This window comes from Halichoeres trimaculatus, unplaced genomic scaffold, assembly GCF_033239565.1.
Source record: "Halichoeres trimaculatus isolate MK-OKI-2021-1 unplaced genomic scaffold, fHalTri1.1 fHalTri1_scaffold_14, whole genome shotgun sequence".
Taxonomy (NCBI): domain Eukaryota; kingdom Metazoa; phylum Chordata; class Actinopteri; order Labriformes; family Labridae; genus Halichoeres; species Halichoeres trimaculatus.
Window position 1 is genome coordinate 14,146,497 of NW_027437192.1, and position 24,073 is coordinate 14,170,569.

Consider the following 24,073-nt stretch of genomic DNA (forward strand, 5'->3'; position numbering starts at 1 on the left):
GATCACCAAGAGTTTAATCATGTTTGGCAAATTCCTGGAAACTTCTTGACACAAAACCTAGACAAAAAATAAAGACCTTCATCCTACATCCTGAATGTGTACTTTCCTGACTGTGCAGACTGCAGCTGTCTGTTAGAAGTGTGTACTTAACATGCCTTGTGCACACAAATAAGGCATACTTCTTCATCGTGACATTGGGTCTTTAATCCTCATGCTCATTCATCTGTTGCTTTGCAGTCAGTTATGCAAAACTTGAACACTCTGTATGCAATGGATTAACAAAAGGCTGAGAACATTAGTAGACAATGTTTGTGGTGTGAGTCAGAGAGCCTGAACAAAATGCTGATCCTTATTCTGTAAGATGTGAAAAAAAAAATGAAAACCCCCTTGATTTTTTGGGGGAGAAAAAAAAAACTCATGGCGGCAACACATGGTCAGGTCATCATAAAAAGTAAGTAGGATTTATCATCCGAGGAGCAGGAATACCTGAAATGTCATGGTATCAGTCAATCATTCCAGTGAAAAGAGGCGTACAGTTACGCTGTGAATACAGGCTAATAAAGAAATTTGCACATTCCAGGAAAATTTAGCTAAAATTTCTTTTCATCAATATTTTTCTGTAACAGTTGTTAAGATAACAGTCAGCACTCAGTGTTTTAAGTATACTCCAGTATGGTTCATGGGTGGGGGTGTGGTTAGGTGTAACCTTCCACACAGAAACAACGAACAAGTGTTTAAATATTGACTCTGGCACTGGAAGCGACACATTTATTTCACTCTCACCTCGGGTCAGGGCTGAGTGTGTGTTCGCCCGGTCTCACTGTGGCTGATTTCAGCCATGTTCCTTTAACTGTCAGAACAGGCAGATAAGTCTGTGACACACTTGTAACAATGGAGAAAAGCTTTTACTGTGTGGTGAGCTTTGAGAGTGGAGTCTGTTGCTGTGGGTGTGGCTGCATCAGTAGCTAAAGACAGTTTGTTTTCAATCAGTATGTGATAAAAGAAAGTGTACCATCCCATCCTGAACAGTGTTAGACTCTTTTATTGACATGTTGTAACCTAAAATTGTGTGTAGCGCACAGGAATTAGATTGACCCATAAATAGTAACCCATAGTAAACAGAAGAAAGCCCCAAAAATGGAGGCCAAAATGACACAGGAACTTATAATAATATATTGAAAGGGCCATGCAGAAGCCAAAAGAAAAACAGCCCAGGATGAAGAATAAATCCTCTGCTAATCAAGTTTGTAAATCTCTTAAATTTGTGCAATTTCAACACTTAAACAAACACAAAATGTTAAAGCGAGTTAATCTAACAGAGGCTAAGTGAACAAGGAGCGTGTTTGGCATCTGCTGGTTAAGACAAGGCAGAAGAAGGAGTGCAGGAGGAAGAAAAAAAACACATACAGCTGGGAGGATTTCTCCCACAGTGAGCCAGAAAAAGACTTCAACACAAACCATCAGCACAAGACCACGAGCCCGCTGCCCCCCCAGCCGACACTTTCAGTTTCCACACCGGTTAACAAGTGAGTGCACGTGTCAGAGAAAAAGACCAGACAATTAGATCACAAAGAAGGTTGGGGGAAGTAATTTGTTTCCTATAAAGAGGGACTGGCACAAAAAAGTTTAGAGAGCAAGTGCTGATGGTCCGAGGGGGTTAAAGGGTCAAGTGGGGAGGGGTCGGGCTAGTTCATGGTGGTCTCTGGGGCGGGCGAGTCTTCAGGCTGAGTGAGCAAAGACTCGGTGGTGGTGGGAGTATCGCTGTTCTGGACCTCAGGGCTGCTGGTGGGGGTGGTAGTGGATGGTGATGGACTCATCTTAGTCTAAAAAAGGAAATGTAAATATAACAGGTGAATATATTAAGACTTAGCACTAGTTCGTTCAGCTAATCAGACACTTCAAAAGAAAATAAGTCTGAGTAAAAACCCTTCTATAAGATAATGCTGAAGGTTGATTAAAAATTAAGTTTCTACAACACAGACTCAAACTGTGGGGAGGAAAACAGGAGAAAAAGTTGCATAATTTCCCTTTAGATGTAAATAAATGCAGTTTGAAAGTGAGTTCCTGTTAGATAAGTGGTGACCTATGTGTAACCTTTGAGCTTTACATTGAATCATGACACACTGATTGAAAGCATGATGTTTATAATCGAGTCAGGCTGAGGGGCAGACCATCTAACCAGCTTTGCAGACTAGACTGAGCTGCTATGGGCCAGAATCAGGGTAAAAAAATCACAAATACTGGGCGCTAGTACAGCCAAGCAGTGTAGGTTGTGTGCCAAATACTGCAAAAGTTTCTGGCCTCTTTCCAGCCCTATTTCCTGCTCTATCCACTGTTTTGACGTCTACTTTGATAAAAGGAATAAAATACTCAAAAAGCATTTTTCTAAAGGTTCCATATTGTGCAGAAATCACTTTATTAAGTCTTTTAGTGACATTTGTGGGTCTTTGGCTTTCCTCCAAGCCCACAAAATGTGATATTTAATGACAAAACCTGTATTTAGTAGTGCTTGTGAATGTAAAATCCTGACCTAAAACGAGCCGTTTAGAATTTGGGGATTTGCCAATGTCAGCGATTTCCTTTTTTGACCAATCAGGAGCAAGTCTGACCTGATTGGTCCACCAGGGCAGATACTCCTGGACCCCCTCCCCACCTACTCCCCTCCCCACTGCTGCTCCAGCAGCCATCACTGCCATCACTGCTCTGGTTTTTGCTGTAAACAGCCACATAGTTCCATGCACAAGCTTCCCATATTGGAAGAAGACAAGTCTAAGTGGCTAGAGTTCATTTATCAAAGAAATGTGCCAGCTACACTCAGTAAAACTGTGCATGTGTGTGCCAGTCACTTCACGGACTGCTTTTCCAACTTTGGACGGTACAACAGAGGGCTAGCAAATAGACTGGTCCTGAATCCAGGCGCATTACCAACCATCGACCAACAAACCTGGGACCCTGGAAATGTGAGTATTTTAAATGCTGTGTGCTGTGGAGCAGATGTAAGAGCTTTTCCTCAGTGTCCCCCCTGTCTCTGTGTTAGCTTAAGGATGCTAACTTTAACTGCGATTAGCCTGTCGTTTTAGCCTGTAATGTTACGGATAACAAGCCTTGCTGTTTTCCAAACATTGTGCACTCGTTGTCATGTTAACATGGCGCCACAGTGACGTGAAAGAGCGGGGCGGTATTAGTGGTGGCTCATTTACATATGAAGGCCATGCCCACTAAATCAGACTGTTCTGAACAGAGGGGCTATGGGAGCCTGGAAATAATGCTGCTGTGCTTCATTTATTGGCTTTTTAGACCAAAACATGTTATTACCATTTCATGAAGACATCAACGATCCATATCAAACTGCAGAAAAGGAGCATAATATGGGACCTTTGAGAAAATCACCAATATACAGGAGCAAAAGTGCTGTGCTGGATTTTTCACAACTGTGCTGCACACTTCTTTGGTGGTGTGTCTTAGGCCTGTACACACGTAGCCGGGTATATTCAAAAAACAGTATCCCCCTCTCATTTGTTTTTAAAAACACTTTCGTCCACACGCACCAGGCAAATCTGCCAAAAGGTGCGGCTTGGAGCATGCCAAACCCATATTTGGCAGTGTTTTTCTGATGTGAAACAAGTACTGGTCAATCAAAGCTGTGATGTTTGAGAGTTTTTCCAAAATCTTTACTTTGGCCGAAACTTTCAGAAAACATCGTTTTTAGTGAGGTGAAACTGTGATTTTGTGTGAATGACAGGCCTAAATGTATAAAAACATATGCGGTTTCCAAGATACTCAGCTACGTGTGGACATGGCCTCAAGCGGTGGACGTTACCTTCAAAGTCTCCACTTTCTCCTCAAATGACTTAAAAGTTGGTGCGTTCCTGTTGAAGATGAAATGAAAAGAAAAAACATCACAAAGTCTTCAAAGGTTGATTTGACATGCAGGTGAAAAGTTTGGGAAAGTGAAGACAGACATCAGTCTGTCCTTTTAAAGAAAATAAAGAAGCACTATCTATAGAGGTCAGGCTACGTGACACTTAACGCAGACAATACACAGATTTCTAAGCCGACCTCATTCTGTTGTGCACCAGAAAGGTTTTATGTGGAGTTGGTTTTCACAAAAGCAAGCAAGAATTAGCTTGAGTTGATACATTGTCCTGAATTACCATCCTTATCATCACTTGTGATCTTCTACATGCTGTAATAAACTCCTCTTCCTCCAACACTAACACACGAAGCAGCCTTTACCTTTTTCATGCTTTCATTCAACATTTGTAGCTTTGAGGTGTTAATGTATCTGTAAGCCAGCCAACATTAACATCAAGCTAGTTTGATTCCCCCTTACCTCATGACAGGCATACTAGCTGAGTGCTGTAATGAGCGTATGCTATCCGGCAGCATTATGGAGAAGAGAGGGAGCGTTAGTGATCGTCTCAGCAGAGCACAGACACGTTTACACAGAGAGAACAACAGAGCACAAGAGAAAGACCCGAACAACATAAAGTCTATACCCTCATTTACTCCTCTATATGTTCAAGCAGCCAGAATTCAAAGTGCATAAATCCTATAAATCCTGCTTCATCCCATTAAGATCAATTGTGTATTAGCACACTCGGCATGTGCTAATCCTGTATAACATGAGGGAATATCTTGTCATGACACACAAAACCACCATGAGGCATGCACAGACACACACTCACACCCTCTCAGACCCCCTGTCAGGTCACTGTTCACTATCCCCCCCCTTCTTCCTTAAAGCAGCTCTGTGTTGATGAGGCTCATCTGTGGGGCTGCTTTTCTCAGCACACTGCTGCTTTGTGGAGTCTCATAATCTTGTTTGCAGCTCAGTAATCCAGAGAGAAGAAGGAGGGTGACAGGAGAGGGGACAGATTAGGATCTGAGAGGGGGGGTCAACTGGGGGTCTACATCTTATATGGAACAATCTGCTTCTGGTATTATTACATTAATATGCTTTGTTATACATTTTATTAGGAGAAGTAGCTTTAGTGATATTTGAGAACAGAAATCATTAAATTAGCTCTACAGCATGCTAATAAAGTATGTACTCATTAAAAATAAGAGGATAATAAAGAATGATGCTAAATTTGGCTATTAAAGTCCTAATTTGATAGTACTGTTATATTCAATTGCAGTTAAACACAAGCAACTACAATCAGACAACAAAAAACTATAATCTGGTCCGTCCATTTGGTGAAAATAGTAAAAGAAAAGATAATTAACTTCTGATGTCTCTCCTTTCTCTCACCTGACATCCTCCAGCTTCCTGCTGATGGCGGAGCCCACGTTAGAGAACGCTGCAGTGGCCTTCAGACCAGCCTGAGACAGTGTTTCAGAAGTCCTTCTGTAGCTGAAAGAGATGAAGAAACACAGACATAGAGAGTGGGAGAGAGCAGCAGAAGAGAGGGTATGAGAGTTATGAAAAGAGACTATGAGATCAAAGACTGGAGAGAAGCATCAAGGCCAGAGCTAAACAGTTCAATGTCTTTTTTTTCTTTTCATTTTAAAAAAGCTTGAAAGCATCAGAATGCTGCTCATTTCCTCCAACATGAACCATCAAACGTTTTTATAAGGGCCACGGGCAACTTGTCAAAAGCAAAGACATCTTTATCTTTGCTGTGAAGAGGAGAGAGTCATCTATCAGCAGGGCTGACAGTTGACAACACTTTCAATGAATTCAGATAAAGAAAAACATTCATCTCAGCTTGGATGTTTAGTGTAGGGGTTGGTGGGTTATAACGCTGCTGGTCATGAAGTAAACCTGCTATGAAAGGTTTGAAGGAAAATGTGAAACTGCCTCAAATCAGAAGGCAAAAATTTGAGAGATTAAAAGAAATTTTCTGTAAATGGATTATTGAGCGCTTTCTTCATGCTCTCAGTGGACAGGACTTACGCATTGGAGCCGGTGACCTCCTGCCAGGTTTTGGTGATGTTCTGTCTGAGCTCATTAAGAGGTGTGATGCCAAGCTTCCTCTTTATGTCTGCCAGCTGCTTCTCTTTAGCTGCCAGCACCTGGGACAGAGTTTGGATCTCATCCTCAACCTGCACAAAACAAGTAAACATAAAGAGGAATACCAAACATCAAGGTTTCATTGTTAACTGACCAGTCTTAGACCCAACCAAGTTTGTGAATAATACCATGAAGTGGTTGTTTAAGTGAGTCATATTTTACACACATTCTGCAGGGAAAAGTTTCTGTTTGTTTTGGCTGATATGGTTTTTATCACAAATTTTGGCATTTTTAGATTTTCAAGACCAATAAATGTTCGGTCAAAAAAAAAAAGCAAATTTCTGAGGGTAAAAATAGATTTATGAAAATTGTGGAAGGTTCTGACTCTGATTACTGAAGCCAATTTCTTCTTGGAAACTGTAAAATGTAAAGAGAGACTTCTGTTTGGAAGCACTTAAAAACAGCCTACACAAAAAAATACAAGTGAGATATGCACTTTTCCGTTGCTTGCATTACAATAGTTGTTCCATGGCACCCCACTTTCTGTTGTGACATTTATTTTAAAATGCTATAAATCATGTCTTCACGACAGCAGCAGCTCTAGACTTAAAAACTGTACTCTGAAAATCAAGATTTGGTGACTTTCTCCTCCATATGAACCTATGCAGTTTCTTTTGACAACTCTGGTATCAGAAGTCCCGCCCTTTCTTGATTCTGATTGGTCAGTGATCAAAAAGTGACAGTCAGTACGATGACTTGTCAGGTCTTGTCAGGTATACATGCAGAAAAGAGAATCAAACTTCTGGGTGAGAACGTCTCACTCCGCTCCAACAGGTGGCGCTGTGTCCTTTTTTGATAAGCAAAGCAACAGGTGTATCAAACTACTGTTTGATGGAGGAGAGCAGCTCTCTATATTTTTTATCTAAGTATGTGCCATAGTGTTTGTCAGCTGTTTTGGAGCCATAGACTGTTTAAACACACAGCCCTATTAATCATGCTGATCTACTATCTCTTCCAGCTGAACCCTGAGGTGTTCCAGGCTCTGCCGAGCCCAGCCATTGTCTGATAGCACTGCATTATTTAGATGTGTCAATCAAGCTATGCTTAGTCTGTATTCAGTTTGACTAAGCTGTTTACATACATTCTAATAGTCCAATATCGTGAGGACTAAGCTCATAGTCTGATTTCTTAAGCTGTATGTAAACATACTGAGTGGTAATAATAATAATAATACTAAATCAGATTTATAAAGCGCTTTTTAAAGATTCTCAAAGACGCTTCACAGAAAAGAAACAAATACGAACAAAGAAACAGGGAGAAGGAAGACTATACTGATGGGGGACCAGTCGTGAAAGCTGATTTGAAGAGGTGGGTTTTGAGCTGGGTTTTGAAGGAGAGAAGTGAGTCTGAGTTTCGAATGTTCAGTGGAAGTGAGTTCCAGAGGGTTGGGGCAGCAGCTGCAAAGGCTTTGCGACTAACAGTACGGTGCATAGTCCTGGTGATGGGGGTCAGGAGGTTGGTGTATGATGGTCTGAGATTGTGGCCAGGGGAGTGACGTTAAAGGACGTCTGCAAGGTGGGGGAGCGAGGTTATTGAGAGCTTTGTAGGTGGTGAGAAGGATCTTCAAGATGATTCTGAGTCAGACAGGGAGCCAGTGGAGATGAGTGCAAACGTGTAAAAAAAAAGTTTACTGAACGATGAGCACCTGGAACGCTGAATTATATTTGTAATACGCACTGAATTTCAGCACCTTGCAACACAACAGCTTCTTTTTTCTTAAAGTTAATTAAATATGGTCACTTCTGGCTCCAAAAAAACTTCATTGCAATTGCTAAGATGCTAACTAGAAGCTTCTGATAAACCAGTGGCTGATGTCACAAAGACTACTTTAACTGTCGTCAGCGTGTCATCCTTTACTGTCTTATTCTGTACAAAGCTGTCAATCAGTCCAACAAAAATAATCAGTGAATAACTGATGATGAGAAATAATCAGTGGTTGCCATCCTGTTACTAATCGAGCAGAATGTTCTCCAAATGCTGAAAGTTTAAACTTTTTTAGTGACAGTCTACAAAAACACACAAAGCTGCTGGTGATATTGGCTGTCATGGGAATTACAAATTGGAAAATAAAGTAATAGGCGATTGGATTAGCCACAGGGGCAACATGGGACCCAAATTAAGCACGTTGGCTGATCCTTGTAAATGAAAAGACCCACAAAGCAGATATTATTCATCATGATGGTGACACAAGCCTCAACAACAGCGATCAAAGCAGTGTTTTAAAAACCCTGACTTCAGCTAACAACCCCCCCCTCACCTTGACCAACTCTTCTTGGAGCTCCTGCCGCTCCTCCTCTGTCATGGCAGGGGGTGGAGGAGAGGGATCCACAGATGTAACTGCATCCTCTCCCACTTCAGGGATTGAGTCGGGATGCTGCTGGGAACCTGGGAGAGGAAACAAAACAATTGTTAGATTCATCCACACCTTTCTCTTGGCAGACATGAGCCAGTTCTGAGGCGCACTGTTGCTTTAATATGTGCAGATGTAGGCGTCGTGTTTGCTGTGTGACAGTGAATAGTTGGAACAGTGGGGGCTGATGTTCAACGTCAAATCCAAGAAAAAGTGAAAGATATTGTAAAGAATGATCAGGAAACTAAAAGATATTAAAGATGCTGTTTGATGAAAAGGTTGTTAAGGGAAAAAAAATCCTACTGTAGTGTTGTAAAAACAACTTCTCCCTCTTTCATTCTCACATACAGACACACAGACTCACAAAGCATACAGTGCACACACTGGTCTTTGATGTTGCTGTCTCTGACAGAGCGGTGCCCAGCAGGAGCAGCAGAGCATCAATAATACAGGGAACTTTCTAGATGGAGACATCCTGGGTTGAGACGGCGTGAGAGAACACAGGAGCAGAGGGGTTGTTAGGACCTGTCAATTAAAAGGACAACAGCGTGTGAGGACGAAGGAGACACAAACGTGCTTCTGAAGTCCTTTCTCTTTTTATCTGGCGTTTCCTGGAATTTCAGGGATTGGGAGTGAAGGTGAAATAGGATGGGATCTAGGCAAGAGGAAAGCCCAGGAGTTAAAAATAAACAGATCTGAGAGCAGATTTCATGAAAACACTGGCTGTGTAGTGTTTACTGACCTCTGAACTCAAGTGTTGTATAAAAATCTGGGTTACCTGCTACATCGCTAAAAATCAAAGCTTGAGAGCTGAAAAATGTTTCTTTTATCCAAATCGTTTTCTGTATTCTGGCGGTTAGTGCATCATATCATCACTTATAAAGTCAGGCAGTAGTGATAAACTGTTTTAAAGTTTCAGAAAGATGTGATAAACAGACCTCTGTTCATCCTCAGATCTATGAACCTCAGATCCGCTTCAACAATCCTCAAAAGCCCCAAACCCTCTCCTCCCTGCTCATTCCAATCACAGTTTCTCTCCTTCTCTCCCAGCCAAAACACTCCCTGTTCTTGAAAATATTCTAAACGATACATAACTTCATACCAAAGACACAGGGAGTGAGATGAATTCACTCCACGGAAAGCTACAAAGGAATGTCCACACAAGGGTCCAGAGGGCTGCCGCTGAGGCTACTTTCAACTCGGAAATGAAGATTAATTTAAATCATGGGTATGAGACGAGTTATGCGTGGGTGTCTTCAGTTACAGTTTTCTTGCGTCACAACACGCAAGAAACTAAACTAAATAATCAGAGAAGACACAAGCATATTGTGATTGTCACGCAACACTTTAGTCCTACTTTAATGTTATACTCCCTTTACTCAGCAGACTGTCTGCTACAATTTGGTGTTAGCTGCAGGTTTGTTGGATAATTTGTTTCCTGACAGTGTTAAAATTATGATGACCCAGTAAATATTTCATATCCTGGATCTTAATATTGCCATAATCTTAATCGTACTTCTACATCTGTCAGGAATTATGGTGATCTTGTTTTGTATTCTTTTGCAAAGCAATCCGACCATTTATCATATATGGTGAAAATGGCCCTATCTCACAATGATAAAGAATCATTTAAAAAAAACCTGGATCCAGACAGTGATCCGGATCACCTCCAAAATGTAATCACTTCTTTCTTATCTCATTTTAAACATTTCCTGAAAGTTTCATCAAGATCCATTTGTTACTTTTTGAGTTATGTTGTTCACAGACAGACAAACTCTCCCAATAACATAACCTCCTTGGTGGAGGTAATAACCTACATTTTAATGGAGCTTTTAATATCACAGTAAAACTCAATCTCCTCGGGGGTTACAGCAACAGTTTAGTAGGCCAGCTTCTAGCTTGATTTATCTATGTTAAATCCTGCTTCTCATTCCTGTCGGCTTTAAAGTGAGACGTGTGTACAGATGTAGGTAGCTGTGAAGTTAGTATATGCCTTAAAGGTGTGTTTCCATGAAAGGGTGCCTCGAGCAAGAGAGGGGAACATGCAAACTGGAGACACAGATAGAGAAAAAGAGAGCTGATGGGTGGGTGTTGGTGGAAGTCTGGCCTGCTGCATCAAACTGCACACCCACCCACGTTCACCGCTCCACCCTCTACTTTAGCTCATTTCCGCGAAGACGAACATGTTCTGCCCCATGACAGCGTCACTCAATTTAGCTGTCAAATCCAGAGCAACCTCCCAGCATGCCTGAAAGGACTCATTTTAACTCACTGACAGCACATTATTATCTCTTTCATTGTGTTACAGGCGCTCATTTAGGTCTGCCAAACTAATGTTATTTAATAATTACATAATTGGATAAAAGCACTGTTATTTTGACAGAGCAACAGTTGATAAAGGAACAGGTTACAGTTTAGGCTGAAGGATGGTTTATGTTTGTAAAATACATTTTAACTATTTACAGTAATTATGAGTGAAATACATTCACTGGATACTCGATGAAGAACACCTGCTGAAAAGCTTGTTAACCCAAATATTTCATCAGCCAATCACACGGCAGTAAGTCAGTGCATGTAGGCGTGTAGACAAGGTGAAGTGATGTTTAAACTGAGCATCAGAAAAAGAGTGATTTATTGGACGTTGAATGTGGCGTGGTAGGTCTGAGTTTTTCACAAACCTCTGATCTAACAGGATTTCACACAACTATCTCATAAGAAAAGAGCTGACAGAAAAAACACTTGAGGGGCGGGGCACCCCTCAAATATAATGGCTGGGAAAACAATGCCTGATCCACTTAGTGCTGTATATTATAGGTTTACTTGAATAAAAAATCAGTATTAAGTGAGACTTGGAAGTGGCATGGAGCAAATGTCAGAGCTCAAAACACCTTTTGCAAAGTAACAGCAGTCATAATTAAAATTTTAAAGCTCAGAAAGAAGATAAAACATCTGGAATATTGTGGCATTTTTACTTCCTTGGAAATAAATCTGTTCCTTCAAAGTTCAGAGTTTGTCGCTTTGGCAAAGAAGTTTTATTTTTTTGCCTATTACATGTTAAGTTAGTATTGAACGCAGCTCTTCAGCTACTTCCTCTTGAAATCTTGATGCTTGCAAGAAGCAGTTTTTCCTTTCAAGTTGGGAGTATTTCCACACCACTGACATTTTTAATGACCGAGTTGCTAATGTTGAGTTACTTGCAAGTTTGTGTTCTGCTGCAAACTGTGCAAGGAACAGAGAGTGAGGTGATAGGCTCAGCTCCAATCAGACGGTTGAGACTGGGATGGGGACATCTGCCGTAAAACTCCAAAACAAGCTTTATCAAATATACACATTTTAGCATATAATGGCTACATTAGCATCCAGAAACACTAAACACTTCTTTTGCATTGGTTGATGAACTAATACTTGGTTCCTTTCACTCCAAAAAGCACAAAATATTGCAGTTCGTCACAGATATTGTGTGGTCTCAAATTCCCCAAATCGAATTAGACTATGAAAGATGCTCTGACAAACTTTCTGGCACCAAATAATCGTAATTTACAACTTCATCAATCTTCAAAAATATCTGAGAAACTTCTCACACAACTTCTTATCGATGCACAATGAACTGAAAATGGTTGAGCACTTTCACACACACTGCTTTGTCCCTCCCCCCCAAAAAAAATATTTCTATTCAATGATCCAAACTCATGTTTTTTCTCCTCGGCAAACACACCCACACCCAAACACAGTCATCACACCCTCCACCCATTCGCCCCTTCCCCTCCTTGGTTTTACCTCTGCTCTGAAGTGCTGGCGAGCTAGGCGGCGTGTCGCTGAGGACCGGGGAGAGGTAGAGGTAGCTGGTGTTGACTCCTTTTTCAAAGTCAAACGGAGAGTGGTACTCCTCCAGGGGCTCCATGTTTACAGCTTGCAGTCCGATGTTTGGTTGGAGAGACTACACCGCCTCCCTGCCACCACCTTGACTACCTCAGCAGAGCCAGCTGAGTGCTGATTGTCCGCATGTGATCCGGGCACGTGCTGGCTCAGTGTCTCCTTGTTTACAGCGTCCGCACTCCCGTGGTGTGTGTGTGATACAGAGACACAATATCCAAGTGTGTGTGTGTTTATAGAAGAAGGGTTTGTAATGGCTGTCTGTCAGTCAGACGGTCAGATAAGAGTTCATAAAAGCCGGTTTTCTCCTCTTCCATGTGGGCAGCAGGCCGAGACGTTGTGAACCTTTGCTCCTGTCCTTCTGTTAGGAAGTTACCGCTCTCTTCACCCAGCTGTCACATCACACACTCCCCTTCACACACAACCTCCTCTTCTTCACAGCAATCTCAAAACAATCCCAAAGCCATTCTCTAAGCATCAGTCGCTTGTAGATGCTGACCAAAGCTAGTTGTGCGGTGAAATTGCGTGACACACCGGTTTCAATTCTTGCAGGTCTTTCTCTCCCTCTCTCCGTGTCATCATCAAGCCTGTCATCCACGGAGGAAATAAAAAGAGTACCCATTTGTGTGGGCCTGTCACGTGACGCTTGTTGGAGAGGGCATTAGATGAAAAGCATAATCTGCAGTGGCCCAGATTACAGCCAAGTGATAATCCAGGGTGGCCGGTCCAGCTCGCAGCAGCAGTAAAGCTAGTCAGCCAGAGCGGAGGGGGAGAGGGTGCCAGAGGCTACACTTGCTGCTGTGTGTGCATCCTTGAGGGAAAGTGTCCTACATGTGATGAAAGGGCATGTAGCTGTGCTGATCTGATGACGACTGAAGCACAAACTATTGATTAATACTTCAAAGTAAAACCTGCCCTGCTCCAAATCATAATCTCTGAAATAAACTCTTCTTTTCTGGATCACTGTCTAAATTTTTGGGTGGAGAAACTACCAATCCTGACATTATTTTTCCTCTATTTTGTAAGCAATCTTATTGTGTCACACATCTGTGTTTAGGTGTGGGAAACTAGACAGAAATGCATGCTGTAAAGAGGGAGATGGTGTACAACATTATCCCATTCAAGGGCATTCACTGGGTGTCAAGACGAGCAAGAGAGCACCTGAGCATAACCTTTTCAACCTTTCAAGACCTCAGCAAGGTTATAATAGTTAACTAAAATGAAACTAAAAACAAAAACTAAAATTTAAAATACATTGCAGTGAAGTCAAACTAATAAAAACTAGAAAAGAAAACAAGAACGATAAGTAAACTAAAACTGTATCTTGTGTTCACAAAACTAACTGAAACTAACTAAAATGACAGACAAAATTCCCTTAGTTATAGTTTTTGACAATATTAATAGCCTTTAGGATTTAAATTAAGCCGACACATATTCCCAACCAATTTAAGACAGTTTTCGGCAGTTGTCAGTGCCGCACAGCACCATAATAGCGGCGTATAGGGATGAGCTTGTTTACTGCACTGACTGGCTGTGCGCTGTGCTGCGACGAAACGTAGTGGAGCAATGAATTAGAGCATCTGTAATAGTTTAATTGTTACAGAGTCCAAGTTTTTATTTATTGAAGCTCATATTATATCATTTTTTAAATAATTTATGTTAATATTATTTTTATGTCATTTATGTCAACATTATTTTATATGATTGATGCTTATATTTTTTATACTAAATTTATATTATTTTCATGTGTTTAAGGCAGCAGCCACCATTTCGGTATTAGCATTAACTGAGCAGTGTGCACTATGTTGGACTTGAAAATAAACAGTATGACAAAATATTTACTCTGACCTTTTTGAATCCTGCACCTGGTTGATAAGGTATGAAAAAACTAAAACTAAACTAAAACTAAACTAAAACTAAGCCTGGTTGCAAAAATCAAAACTAAATAAAAACTAGAATGCCTGCTCTAAAACTAATTAAAACTAAGCTGTAATGGAAAATAAAATGTCAAAACTAACTAAAACTAAACTATAATGACAAATCCAAAACTATTATAACCTTGGACCTCAGTGAAGAAGGAAAAGTAGAATGGTGGAAGGGTTGCCATGTTCAAAGCTTAAAATCCTGATGTGTTATCTCACTTTGCTCTGGTCCCGACTCATATTGCCAAAGGGCAGCTGAGCATACAGTCTCGTCCCAAAGGGGCCACCTCAGGTGTTCCACAAAAATTGCACCTTTACTTTGAGGGAGGTGGGAGTTGAAACCCTCAGTGTGGCTTGTAGAAAACACCACTAAGCCTGGACCTGTTCTTTGATTTGCCTCCTTTTTGCTCTCTGGGTTACATTTGTTGCACTGACAGCTCTTTCTTCAGCTGTGCAGCTTGTTGTGTCCACTCATCTCCCTGGTACTTTGCATACTGCTTTCCGCGTGAGCCCGCAACTTTGTATTTGCGTACGAGACAGGTGTAATCCTCCTTAAACTCCACAGAAACAACCATTCTCTGACTTCTCCTGGAATACTCCGTGTCTGAAATCAACCTTTCTTTTGGCCTTACAAAGAGACATATTGATTAAACAACATTTTCAAGATGTTGGCAGCATGACAAATGCTTTTTTGTTTTTGCTTGGGTTCATTCAGTGTTCAGGGTCAACTAGGAAATCAAAAATTTCAATCACTGGTCCCAACAGTGGGCCACGCCATGAACACGGTAGGCTGGTTTCACCACAAATTGATTCCAAGTGGCCGGCTGTATGAAATGGTTTTGGGGCTGTGAGTTTGACACCTCTGGTTCACACGTCAGTGAACACATATGAATGTATGCTGAGAATACGAAATGTTACTATATCTCACAAACCAGTTCACAGAAAGAGGGAATCATTCCAGTGTCAATCCATGATGCCTCTATAATCAAGGAAGTTCTTTGCTTTAAAGAAGACAGGGCCTGTCACTGGAAGGACTGAAGCACTTGGTTGCCAATTCCACAAATAATCACGACAAAGTGGATGAGCTTTGATTTTCAATCTAAGTTATAAAATATAGGAAAAGTTCAATCTGTGCATAAAGGTTTAGATAATGTTGTGCAATCCAAATCAAGAGTCTTATAAAACTGTGTTGCTACCTGATCTGTCTGCTCCCACTCAGCAAAACCAGTCCAGGAAGTGACACACTTACAATCACCCAAGTTATCAAGTATCAACATGCAAACACACACACACACGGCCACATCAGGAACAATGAGTCGTGGTCAGTTTCTCTTTCCTCTGAGTCTTCTGAGTTTTGAAGAGGCAAACTGTCAGCAGCTAGAGAAATGTTTTTTTCCATCATGATTAATACCGAACATTACTTCCACTTTGCAGGCCTCCTGACTGTGGAGCCACTGATTTCTGCGACTTTGATTCATGTGATCCTTGTTAGAGAGAAAAATATCATTGGCATGATTGAGTTTGACAAACTATTAAATAACAGAGGTACGTTCCTTCAAAGCGATACATTTACTTTGATAACAACCTGTTATTAAATTAACAGAAGAATAAAAGCATAAAAAACAATCCACGGCGCTCATTCACCCAGACTGTAACTCCGGACACACGGACATTTTCAAGTGGTTAATGAAGCGCAGCATGAGATCCATTACTTTACTATTCATGGCACACTCTATCACATGATTAGCCGAAAACAAGAGTCATGAGACATGGATGACTGAGGAAGCAGCAAAAAGTGCCCACAAAGTTCCCATGACATGTGCATCATGGGAAAACAGAGGAGTGAGTACAGCTAAGTTCTTAATGTACTGTTAGGGATGGGCATTGATAAGATTTTATCGATATCAATGCCCTTATCGATTCTCAATTTTTTATTGATTCCCTTATCAATTCCTTCTTTTTCAAGTGAATAAATATGTGATTGGTCACTGGATCTTGATATCTCCCAGCGTAAACATTAAGAATTTAGTAAAAATTGTACGTCATGTGACATTGATGTACAGTTTTGTAATATGTTATTGACTCAAGCAGGCCATCTAGTGTCCCAAAGTGGTTATAGTATCATTCTAAGTTGTTTGGAACCTTGGTGTAGTTATGACGCCAACCATGAGCCTAACTTTTCTTTCATTTGCCTCAAAGTATGTGGAGTTTTCAGTATTGTTTAAAAAGAGTAACTGTGATATGCCTCTGTGATGAAAGTTGAAATTCTACTCTGAGCCAAAGTTATACCGCTGTATGCTAACCGCTAGCGTATCAATGCAATTTCCTGTATACGTTAGCATCAAGCTAGCGCTATTTTGTTTATTTTTAATGTATTGAATAGGAATCTCCTGTCAGAGAGTAATGTAGATTTCTCTGAGTATTCAGTTCCTCAGTAAAATTTCAAGCTAGAAATCCTTAAACAGGGTTATCTTGGGAAACGTTAGCTAACTGCCAAGCTAAGAAAGCTGCGGCAGACTAGTCACATAAGGTCCTGCAGCTCTGGCATAGTGTAAAGATCGATAAGAGAATCGTTAAGCACAAAGGCTAACGATATCGATGGATTGAAACACTTCTTATTGATTCTCAACGGGAACTGGTTTTCGATTCCCAACCCTATGTATTGTACATTAAGAGAGAAGTCAATACTGCAGCACCTGCCGCCAAATAACTTGTAGCACTTTGTTGCACCAACAAAGGTTTTCTTTTCTGTCTAAATTCTTGCTTGTGTTGTTCGTCGCTTTGGACAAAAGCGTCTGCTGAATGAAACTTTAGAACCGTAGAATACTGTAAAATTACATCTTTGTCTAAATCATTGGAGAAATGCCATGATCCGTGACTTTTAAAGAGGCCATGGTCAAAATGATGTGACTAAGCTGATGCCTGAACAGATCTGTGATACACTGATACCTGACTGAAAGCCAACAAACCAGAGAATGTCAGAGAAACAAGGATGTCCCCACCTGTTCTGTGTTGGCAAACAGGGTGAGCATATATCTGCTGTTCTACGGCCTACTACTAAAACTACTTGAGTTTGATACAACAGTAAAGTAAAGAAGTTTCTTTCATCACCAATTAAAAAAACACTTAATTCTCTGAACTTACTACAAACATACCCTGTCTAAAAATAGAAACAAAAACAGCCTTAGACATCCACACCCTGAGATTTATCTGGATTAAAGATTTCCACAGACATTGTGAAATTCTCTGGAGTGATGTGCAACAGCCAACAGGGATGAGGACTACTCTCTGGAATCAGTATTTGCGTCACTCATCCTTCAATTTCGTGTAGCTCTAAAAAATTTGATTTATTCTCAGAAAGGGAATAAACCAGGGCGCTGATCTATCCCGAAATGGTTCGGTTCATGTCTTCCCTCACTTTCAGCTCTCATTTCCTGTCTCTCAAGCTGTTCTGTCCTTAAAAGGTCGGAAGCCCCAAAAGAATAATCTACGAAGAAGATGGGAGTTAATAACAACTGTGGAACATGTGACTGATAACTCATAACAAAACCACAACTTATCTGACCGTGAAGCTTAAAGTTCCTCTCTGAAATGTTGAAAGACATCTGATGCCAGCAGTACCACAGTCGTGAGACCTCTGCTTGGCCAAATATCACAGAGTAACGAAAGATTCTCCATAAAGACAAGACATGAAGTGCCCACTGCATAAATGTGTATGACTGACAATTCTTGTACTTTCTTATTGCATGGGGGTTTCCATCTTCACAGAGACATAGGGCCCTATGGAATCTGTTTCAATTTTTTGTCCAAATTTGTTTTTTCCATTTTATTTTTTTACCTTTTACTCTGATTTTACCACCACAGTGTGTGCTTTATGTATCAGTGAATAAAACTTTCATTAATGAGATTCAAAAACTCTTAAATTAATTGATGCAATGCATCATTGCAGAGTTTTGCCCAGTACTTCCTGTCAAAACATTATAGCATTGTAAAAGCAGCAACGCTTGTCCGTAGGTGCAGGTGTGCCTGGCTAGCATTAGCAGTAGCAAAGTGTTTTTCTTTGTTTTTCACATGGCTTTTGGACAACAAGTAATCGTCACACATACTTTTATGTTTCCGGTCAATAGTATGTTGGCAGAATTTGCTGTGGCTTTGTCTGTCCTTTGCGAATGCACCACACCAACAACTGGCATCGGGGGGTAATTCCAAAACTAACAGACCCCCCCATGTAATACTAATCCTATGTGAATACTTTAGTTGGTGTTTCAAGTAGCTGATTTGATATGTTGTTTAGTTTGGGAAGGGGGCGTTTGTAAGGAGATGCAATTGGAGATACACACATTTCCCCAGATAAACTCTCCTTATCCTTGCGATGACAGCATTTTAGTCACATTATGCCAATTTCCGCGATATCCCCTGTTCATCAGTAAATTCTGTATTTATCGACCAATTCCGTGATTCCACTCACGATTCTGTGAATGTGGAAATCACAGGGTCCTAGAGATGGCCAAAGGGTGCTTTATTACAGGCAAAGATTTTTTCTGTTTCTTATGGTGGTTGCAACCATGGACTGTATAAAACATGGACGAAGCATCTGCGACATCACCCGTCTGTTCCTGAAACTGTGAAATGAAGCCAATCCGGCTGTAAGTTTTTCTTGGAGCAGCTCCAGGGCCCCCGGGGGTCACGTGACCGGAGCAGTGCCTCTGATTGGAAAATCAAACGATCCTAATAACTTCTAAACCCCAGAGATAGGAAAAATTCACTCACTGTACAGTGTGTGCCAATAGTGAAATTAGCATTTCGGACCCAAACTGCTTTTGAACCAGGCTGTAAATATGCTTTTTGATGCCGTTAAAGTCTGTTTTAATGGCTGGGTGTGTACGTGACTTCTGGTCTTTCTGCAGCCAGCCTCAAGCGGATTCTCATCGAACAGCGACTTTTAGCACTTCCACATAGGCTTCATTTTCACTTCCCGGATGTTGCCCCTTGGTTGCAACATTTTTCTTCCCGACTCTCTGTCCGCTGTATTGAGTGTTCTAATCTCTGTGTGTGCACACATGTGCATGTGTTTGTGTGTCTGTGTAAGCATCGGGCGTGATTTTGCCATGATGATACAGAGGGTAGAGAAGAAATGTGGATGCGTGACCAAGCAGTAAATAAATAAGGTATAAAATATAAGGCTATTTAGTCTGTCAAATTAAAGAACAAGGTATAGACCTGATCTATAATAGAGCAAGCCTTAAATCACAACTGCTTTGATCTGGCACTGTATAGGAAATAAAAGCGGTAGCCATATTGTTTTCTTACACAAATGCCTCAACTCTGCTGTGAATTTTCGTTTAATAACTCCATACATGAATCAAACTGGAAGGGAATCTGTTTTGGAGAAAAGGAGCCCAAACAACTCTGCCAGAGCAAACAAGTCACAAGCTCAAGTGTTTTCATTTGGCAGTGTTCTATCAAATTGTCAAATTAAGATAATCTTGATCACAAGCCTCATCCCCGTCTGAGAACCCAACGTGTGCTGTTTCTTGCTTTTGTCACAACATGGACTTTTACATTTCAGACATACAATAGGTTGACATGCACTGCCTACGATACAGTGCAATTTCAGAATATATCTAAAAGCCTCTCAAATTTTGAAATTGACCTTCTCTTAATTTTTGAATAGACTTTTTGCACATTAATCTCTACGAGGTGATTTGCCACAAAAATTTTTAAAAAGTGTCTAATCCATGACTGGCCCACTAAATGTTCTGGTTCATTGACTATTTGTATTCAAACAGCTACACCTAACAATCCATCATCACTACCTGGACACTGCAAGGCTTTAAACAGGATGTCCTCAGAGGGAAATTGCTACTGAGCTTAGAGTGTCAAAGAGTGTCATCAGCAGGTTACAAAAGAGAGACAGAGAGACTGGAAGAGTGATGGTTAGAGGCACACATCAGAAAATTCAAAACCCCTAACACCAGAATGGTCTACATGCTAGACAACCTGAAATTACACCCAAAAGCTGAATATCCCTAACTTATTGTGAGTAGTTTATTTTGAAGGTTCTGTGTTAGTAAATAGTATAGCTGACCATAACAAGCTGAACATGGTTACAGGGGGGAAGTTATCTCAGCAGACTTCCTCTGACTGCTCACACAGCTGAAAGCTTTCAATTGTCTGTGGTTCAAATCTAATAAGACAAAAAATGTTGGCAACTGTGCACGATCAATCACATTAGAAAGAGAGTTGAAAAACATGGATGACTGGTCAGCCTGTCTGTCTGATTTTAAAGTTACTGATCTAAGCTATGACCTGAAGCCTTAGTTATCAGGGATACAGTGAAGTATATGCATGCATATGTTAAAAAAAAGGTGAGTTTTGTTTTCCATGTGTACCTTGTGGTCAACTGTGTTAAAAAAAGACTAAAACATATTTCAATTTCTACACACTGAAGCAAATAGAGTCATAAAAGCAAAGAAATTTGAAATAGGCTTCTAAAGGTTCCAAATAACGTAATTCATTTGCAGTGGGTGACAAGCATAAGGACATCAGAGAGGTCATGTACGAACACACAGTCAGAGCAGAGCAGCACTACCCTGACAGCTTCTGTGAAACACCAGGCCTCCATTTAATCCTCTTATTTTTGATGTTTTAGCTCAAACACATACAAAAGTTGTTGCAAACAAACACTAAGTGGAAGAGAAAGATCAGTGCTGACATGAGAGCTTTTTAAGCCTCAAATGGGGTGCAGTGACAGAGCGAGCCGATATCCAACAGGTGACGGTGACAGGGCAAAACATGAACATGGATGAAGGAACAGATGGTGCCAGATCATAGCTATCATGGGTACTCGCTAAAAAGTGAGGAAATAAATGGGCTTCAGGGTGTGTTGTAATGAGAGTGTGAGTATAAAAAGGGAACTTGTCAGTTCCTATGATGGCTTTAAAAGATAACAAGTAGGAGGGATGATAACAGACTTCTGCCAGCAGGTGAAACTAACAGACAACCAAGAGACACATCAATCCAGCATCATAAGAACCCGAGCAATTACATTATTTCCCTGTTGTGCTAAACATTTTATGGTAAAAAGAAAGTCTACTGGCAGTATGCTTTAATAGAATTTTATGTCTGCTTTCAAAACTGTGTTCAAAGACAGCTCAAAGCAACTTATTGAGGATAAAAATGATACTAGGTTTATTTACTGTCTCAGCTGTGGGTGCACAGGTTGCACACAGAGCAGAAATAATGTTCTGTGGTGAGGGAAAACCTTAAAAGCATGCAGTGCTCAGGAAACCTACCTCCTCAAAGAGGAAGCACAATCACAAGACAAGTAGTCCCAAAACAACGGCTAAGACAGTTTTGCAGAAAAACACCACCGGGATGGAGCAACTTTCAACAACATCCACATGAGTTTCACCAACTTTTACTCCAGGGCAACATCTTTTAATATGCCAAATATGCTGTGTCTTTCCCTTCAGCAGTTTTCATCTCGAGGCCAAACGAAAAATGCAGACAACAGGAAATGACACATCTGCAGGAGGGTGAAGTCTATTTGAACCGAAAGGAAATTAGGTCAGGGCAGTGCCTTGTGTACCTGGCATTCTCGTGAGGTGAACAAATATAAGTCACCTGCTTGTTTCCACCAGAGTTCAGTCACTTTGCTTCAAACGTAGAAGAATAGTTTTTCAAAGAGTATAACGCATAAGTCTTCAAAATGTCTTGTAACCACACAATAAATTGATTTGATGTGGTGAAAAGGTATGACAAGGCAGACAGCTGCAGATCATAAAAGGAAATGTCAAGGTTGGTGCTTCCGAAAAAAAAAAAGCAGGAAAGTCAGGTGGAATAAATCCACTGCATACCTGTGGTTTATACACTCACTCCCTGATTTTTGTGCACATTATCCTGTAACATATCGACTGATGTATGACTTAATTTAGCTGTTTTTCAAAGACATATTAAAACAACAGAGCTACCGGAAAAATAACAGCCATATTAGTAGAGTAACTTGACTAGAACAGGTATAGTGAGGACAGTAAGAGAACATGTGATAGGCTGTCAAACGGGTGTGACCTGGTCGTACAATTAGTTTAGAATAAGAACGTGTTGTCAAGAATAACATATTTTACTTACGCTGGGTTAAAATACTAATTCTATGCCAATGTAGCCCCATGTAATATCTTTAATCAAAGCATGGTCATTTTATTGCTCAAACAACTTCCTTGTTATTTTTAAGAACCATGATCGCTGTTTCAAGAAACACGCTGTCCGCTAAAATTTCTGAAAATCAGTTTCGATGCACCCGACAGAAATAAGTAAATTCGGAAGCCTCTACTTTTATCTCTGCCCCTAGAGATGGTTTTATTTGAATTTCAAAGTAGCATATGTTCTCAACGGACACGCTCCCTAAAGTTAGCAAGTTTGCTAACTTTCTTGAAAAGTTAGATATTGTTTATCAACAATTGCAGTAACACCATATTCATCGAGGGGAATTTCTGAAAATGATTTACCTTTCTCTGCATCCTCCATTGTACCTCTAAGCGTTGGTTCTGGCACTTTTTAAGTGCTGTAGTTCAGCAGGTTGTTCACTTGGCTGCAGTGGTTCTTCCTGCTCCCTCTCTCATGTTGCCAGGCAGCCTGCCGCACGCCGGGGTGGGGTTGGCTGTGACGTCAAGACGTTCCAGTGTAAACAGAGGCGAGCACATGGATGAAGTTTTACACCGTCAACAACGCAGCGCGCGTCAATGACACGTCATTATTTGGCTCTACTGTAAAACACCAACATGAACATCCGTCATATTTCTGCAATTTATTATAACTAAATAGAATTTGAATTCAAAAATGAAAATCATGAGTTGATTTCGTTTTGTATGGAAACAACACCATCTAAGTGACTGAGAAAGACTAGGAATTGATACTTTGGCTTTTTTTAAAAACAAATTTCTTAAATTTGAAACACATTTCTTCCCGTTCTTGGGGTCAGAACCAGAGCATAAACAGCGCCGTTTGGTGATTAACGTATGTCTTCTTGATTGGAAACTAGTTTTTGTTGAACTGGTGAAACTTTTGTATGTTCAGTTGTCAGTTAACTAGTAAATTCGTCACTTTTAACTTTTAACAACTTTTTCTTTGGAAGTTGCTAGTGACATACCTTTGTGTAAGTGTGAATAAAACCATACAACTTAATTATCTTTCTAATATTAACCAAGAAATGTACTGTTTTATGACAGGGGGCTCTCATTGAGTTAGACTACCATGAAGCCATGATGAGATCATATAATTTTCCTTATAATATGTAGTACAGGAAAGAATTTAGTCTTGTTTATATAAACAGTTAAAAAGATTGATTAGTGGTCGAAACCAAATTACTGGTGCATGCAAGCCTGCATTAATTTTGTACCAAAAGAAAGGTAAGGGCAGCGAAATTTTCAAATCAGACCCACTGGTTATGTCAAGTTAAAAGTCAATGCTGCAGTGAGCCAGGGCATAAATAGACAGGGCATGTGTTCTGGCTTGGGAGTTTAATGATTACAGCTGGATATACAATCCCCAAGTTATTGCAAGCAAACCATGGGTTAATTCCCACTCTTGTTCACACACCGTGTGCAAAGCCCTTAATTTGACAGAGCTGAAACTGTACACCAAACTATGCCAAACATCACACACATACCCGGTGAGTCCAGGAGACGGTTGTTCACATGAAAGAGTGCCACCTGCTGGACATAATATCCAAGACAGGGAACAGAAAAGTATTTGAAACACATGTTGATATAATGGAATATCATACCATAAGCTTTATGGTCCCATTGGCCATTGGACCAAAAATGTGTTTTTAGTCACTGTTGATTTTTTCAATTGTTCAAATCAATTTCCTATTCAGCATTACTACTGATCCCATGATTCCTTGTCCATAGT

At 40.5% G+C, this 24,073-nt stretch overlaps 1 protein-coding gene across 3 annotated transcripts; it reads right to left on the reverse strand.

The window, feature by feature from the left end:
- Window positions 1–23,091, reverse strand: tpd52 (tumor protein D52). 3 transcript variants are annotated; one of them, XM_074686252.1, is made up of 7 exons: window positions 12,144–12,755; window positions 8,274–8,401; window positions 5,900–6,048; window positions 5,255–5,356; window positions 4,334–4,375; window positions 3,821–3,869; window positions 1–1,823 (listed from the first exon to the last, which is right to left on the reverse strand). In XM_074686252.1, exons 1-7 carry the CDS (start codon window positions 12,265–12,267, stop codon window positions 1,686–1,688), a joined length of 732 nt encoding a protein of 243 aa, XP_074542353.1. In that variant the 5' UTR covers window positions 12,268–12,755; the 3' UTR covers window positions 1–1,685. The 3 variants fall into 3 exon arrangements, with proteins under 3 accessions (XP_074542353.1, XP_074542355.1, XP_074542354.1); XM_074686254.1 differs by lacking the exon at window positions 12,144–12,755 and adding an exon at window positions 22,669–23,091 and having other exon boundaries at window positions 3–1,823; XM_074686253.1 differs by lacking the exon at window positions 4,334–4,375 and having other exon boundaries at window positions 3–1,823; window positions 12,144–12,747.
- Window positions 23,092–24,073: the final 982 nt, after the last annotated feature.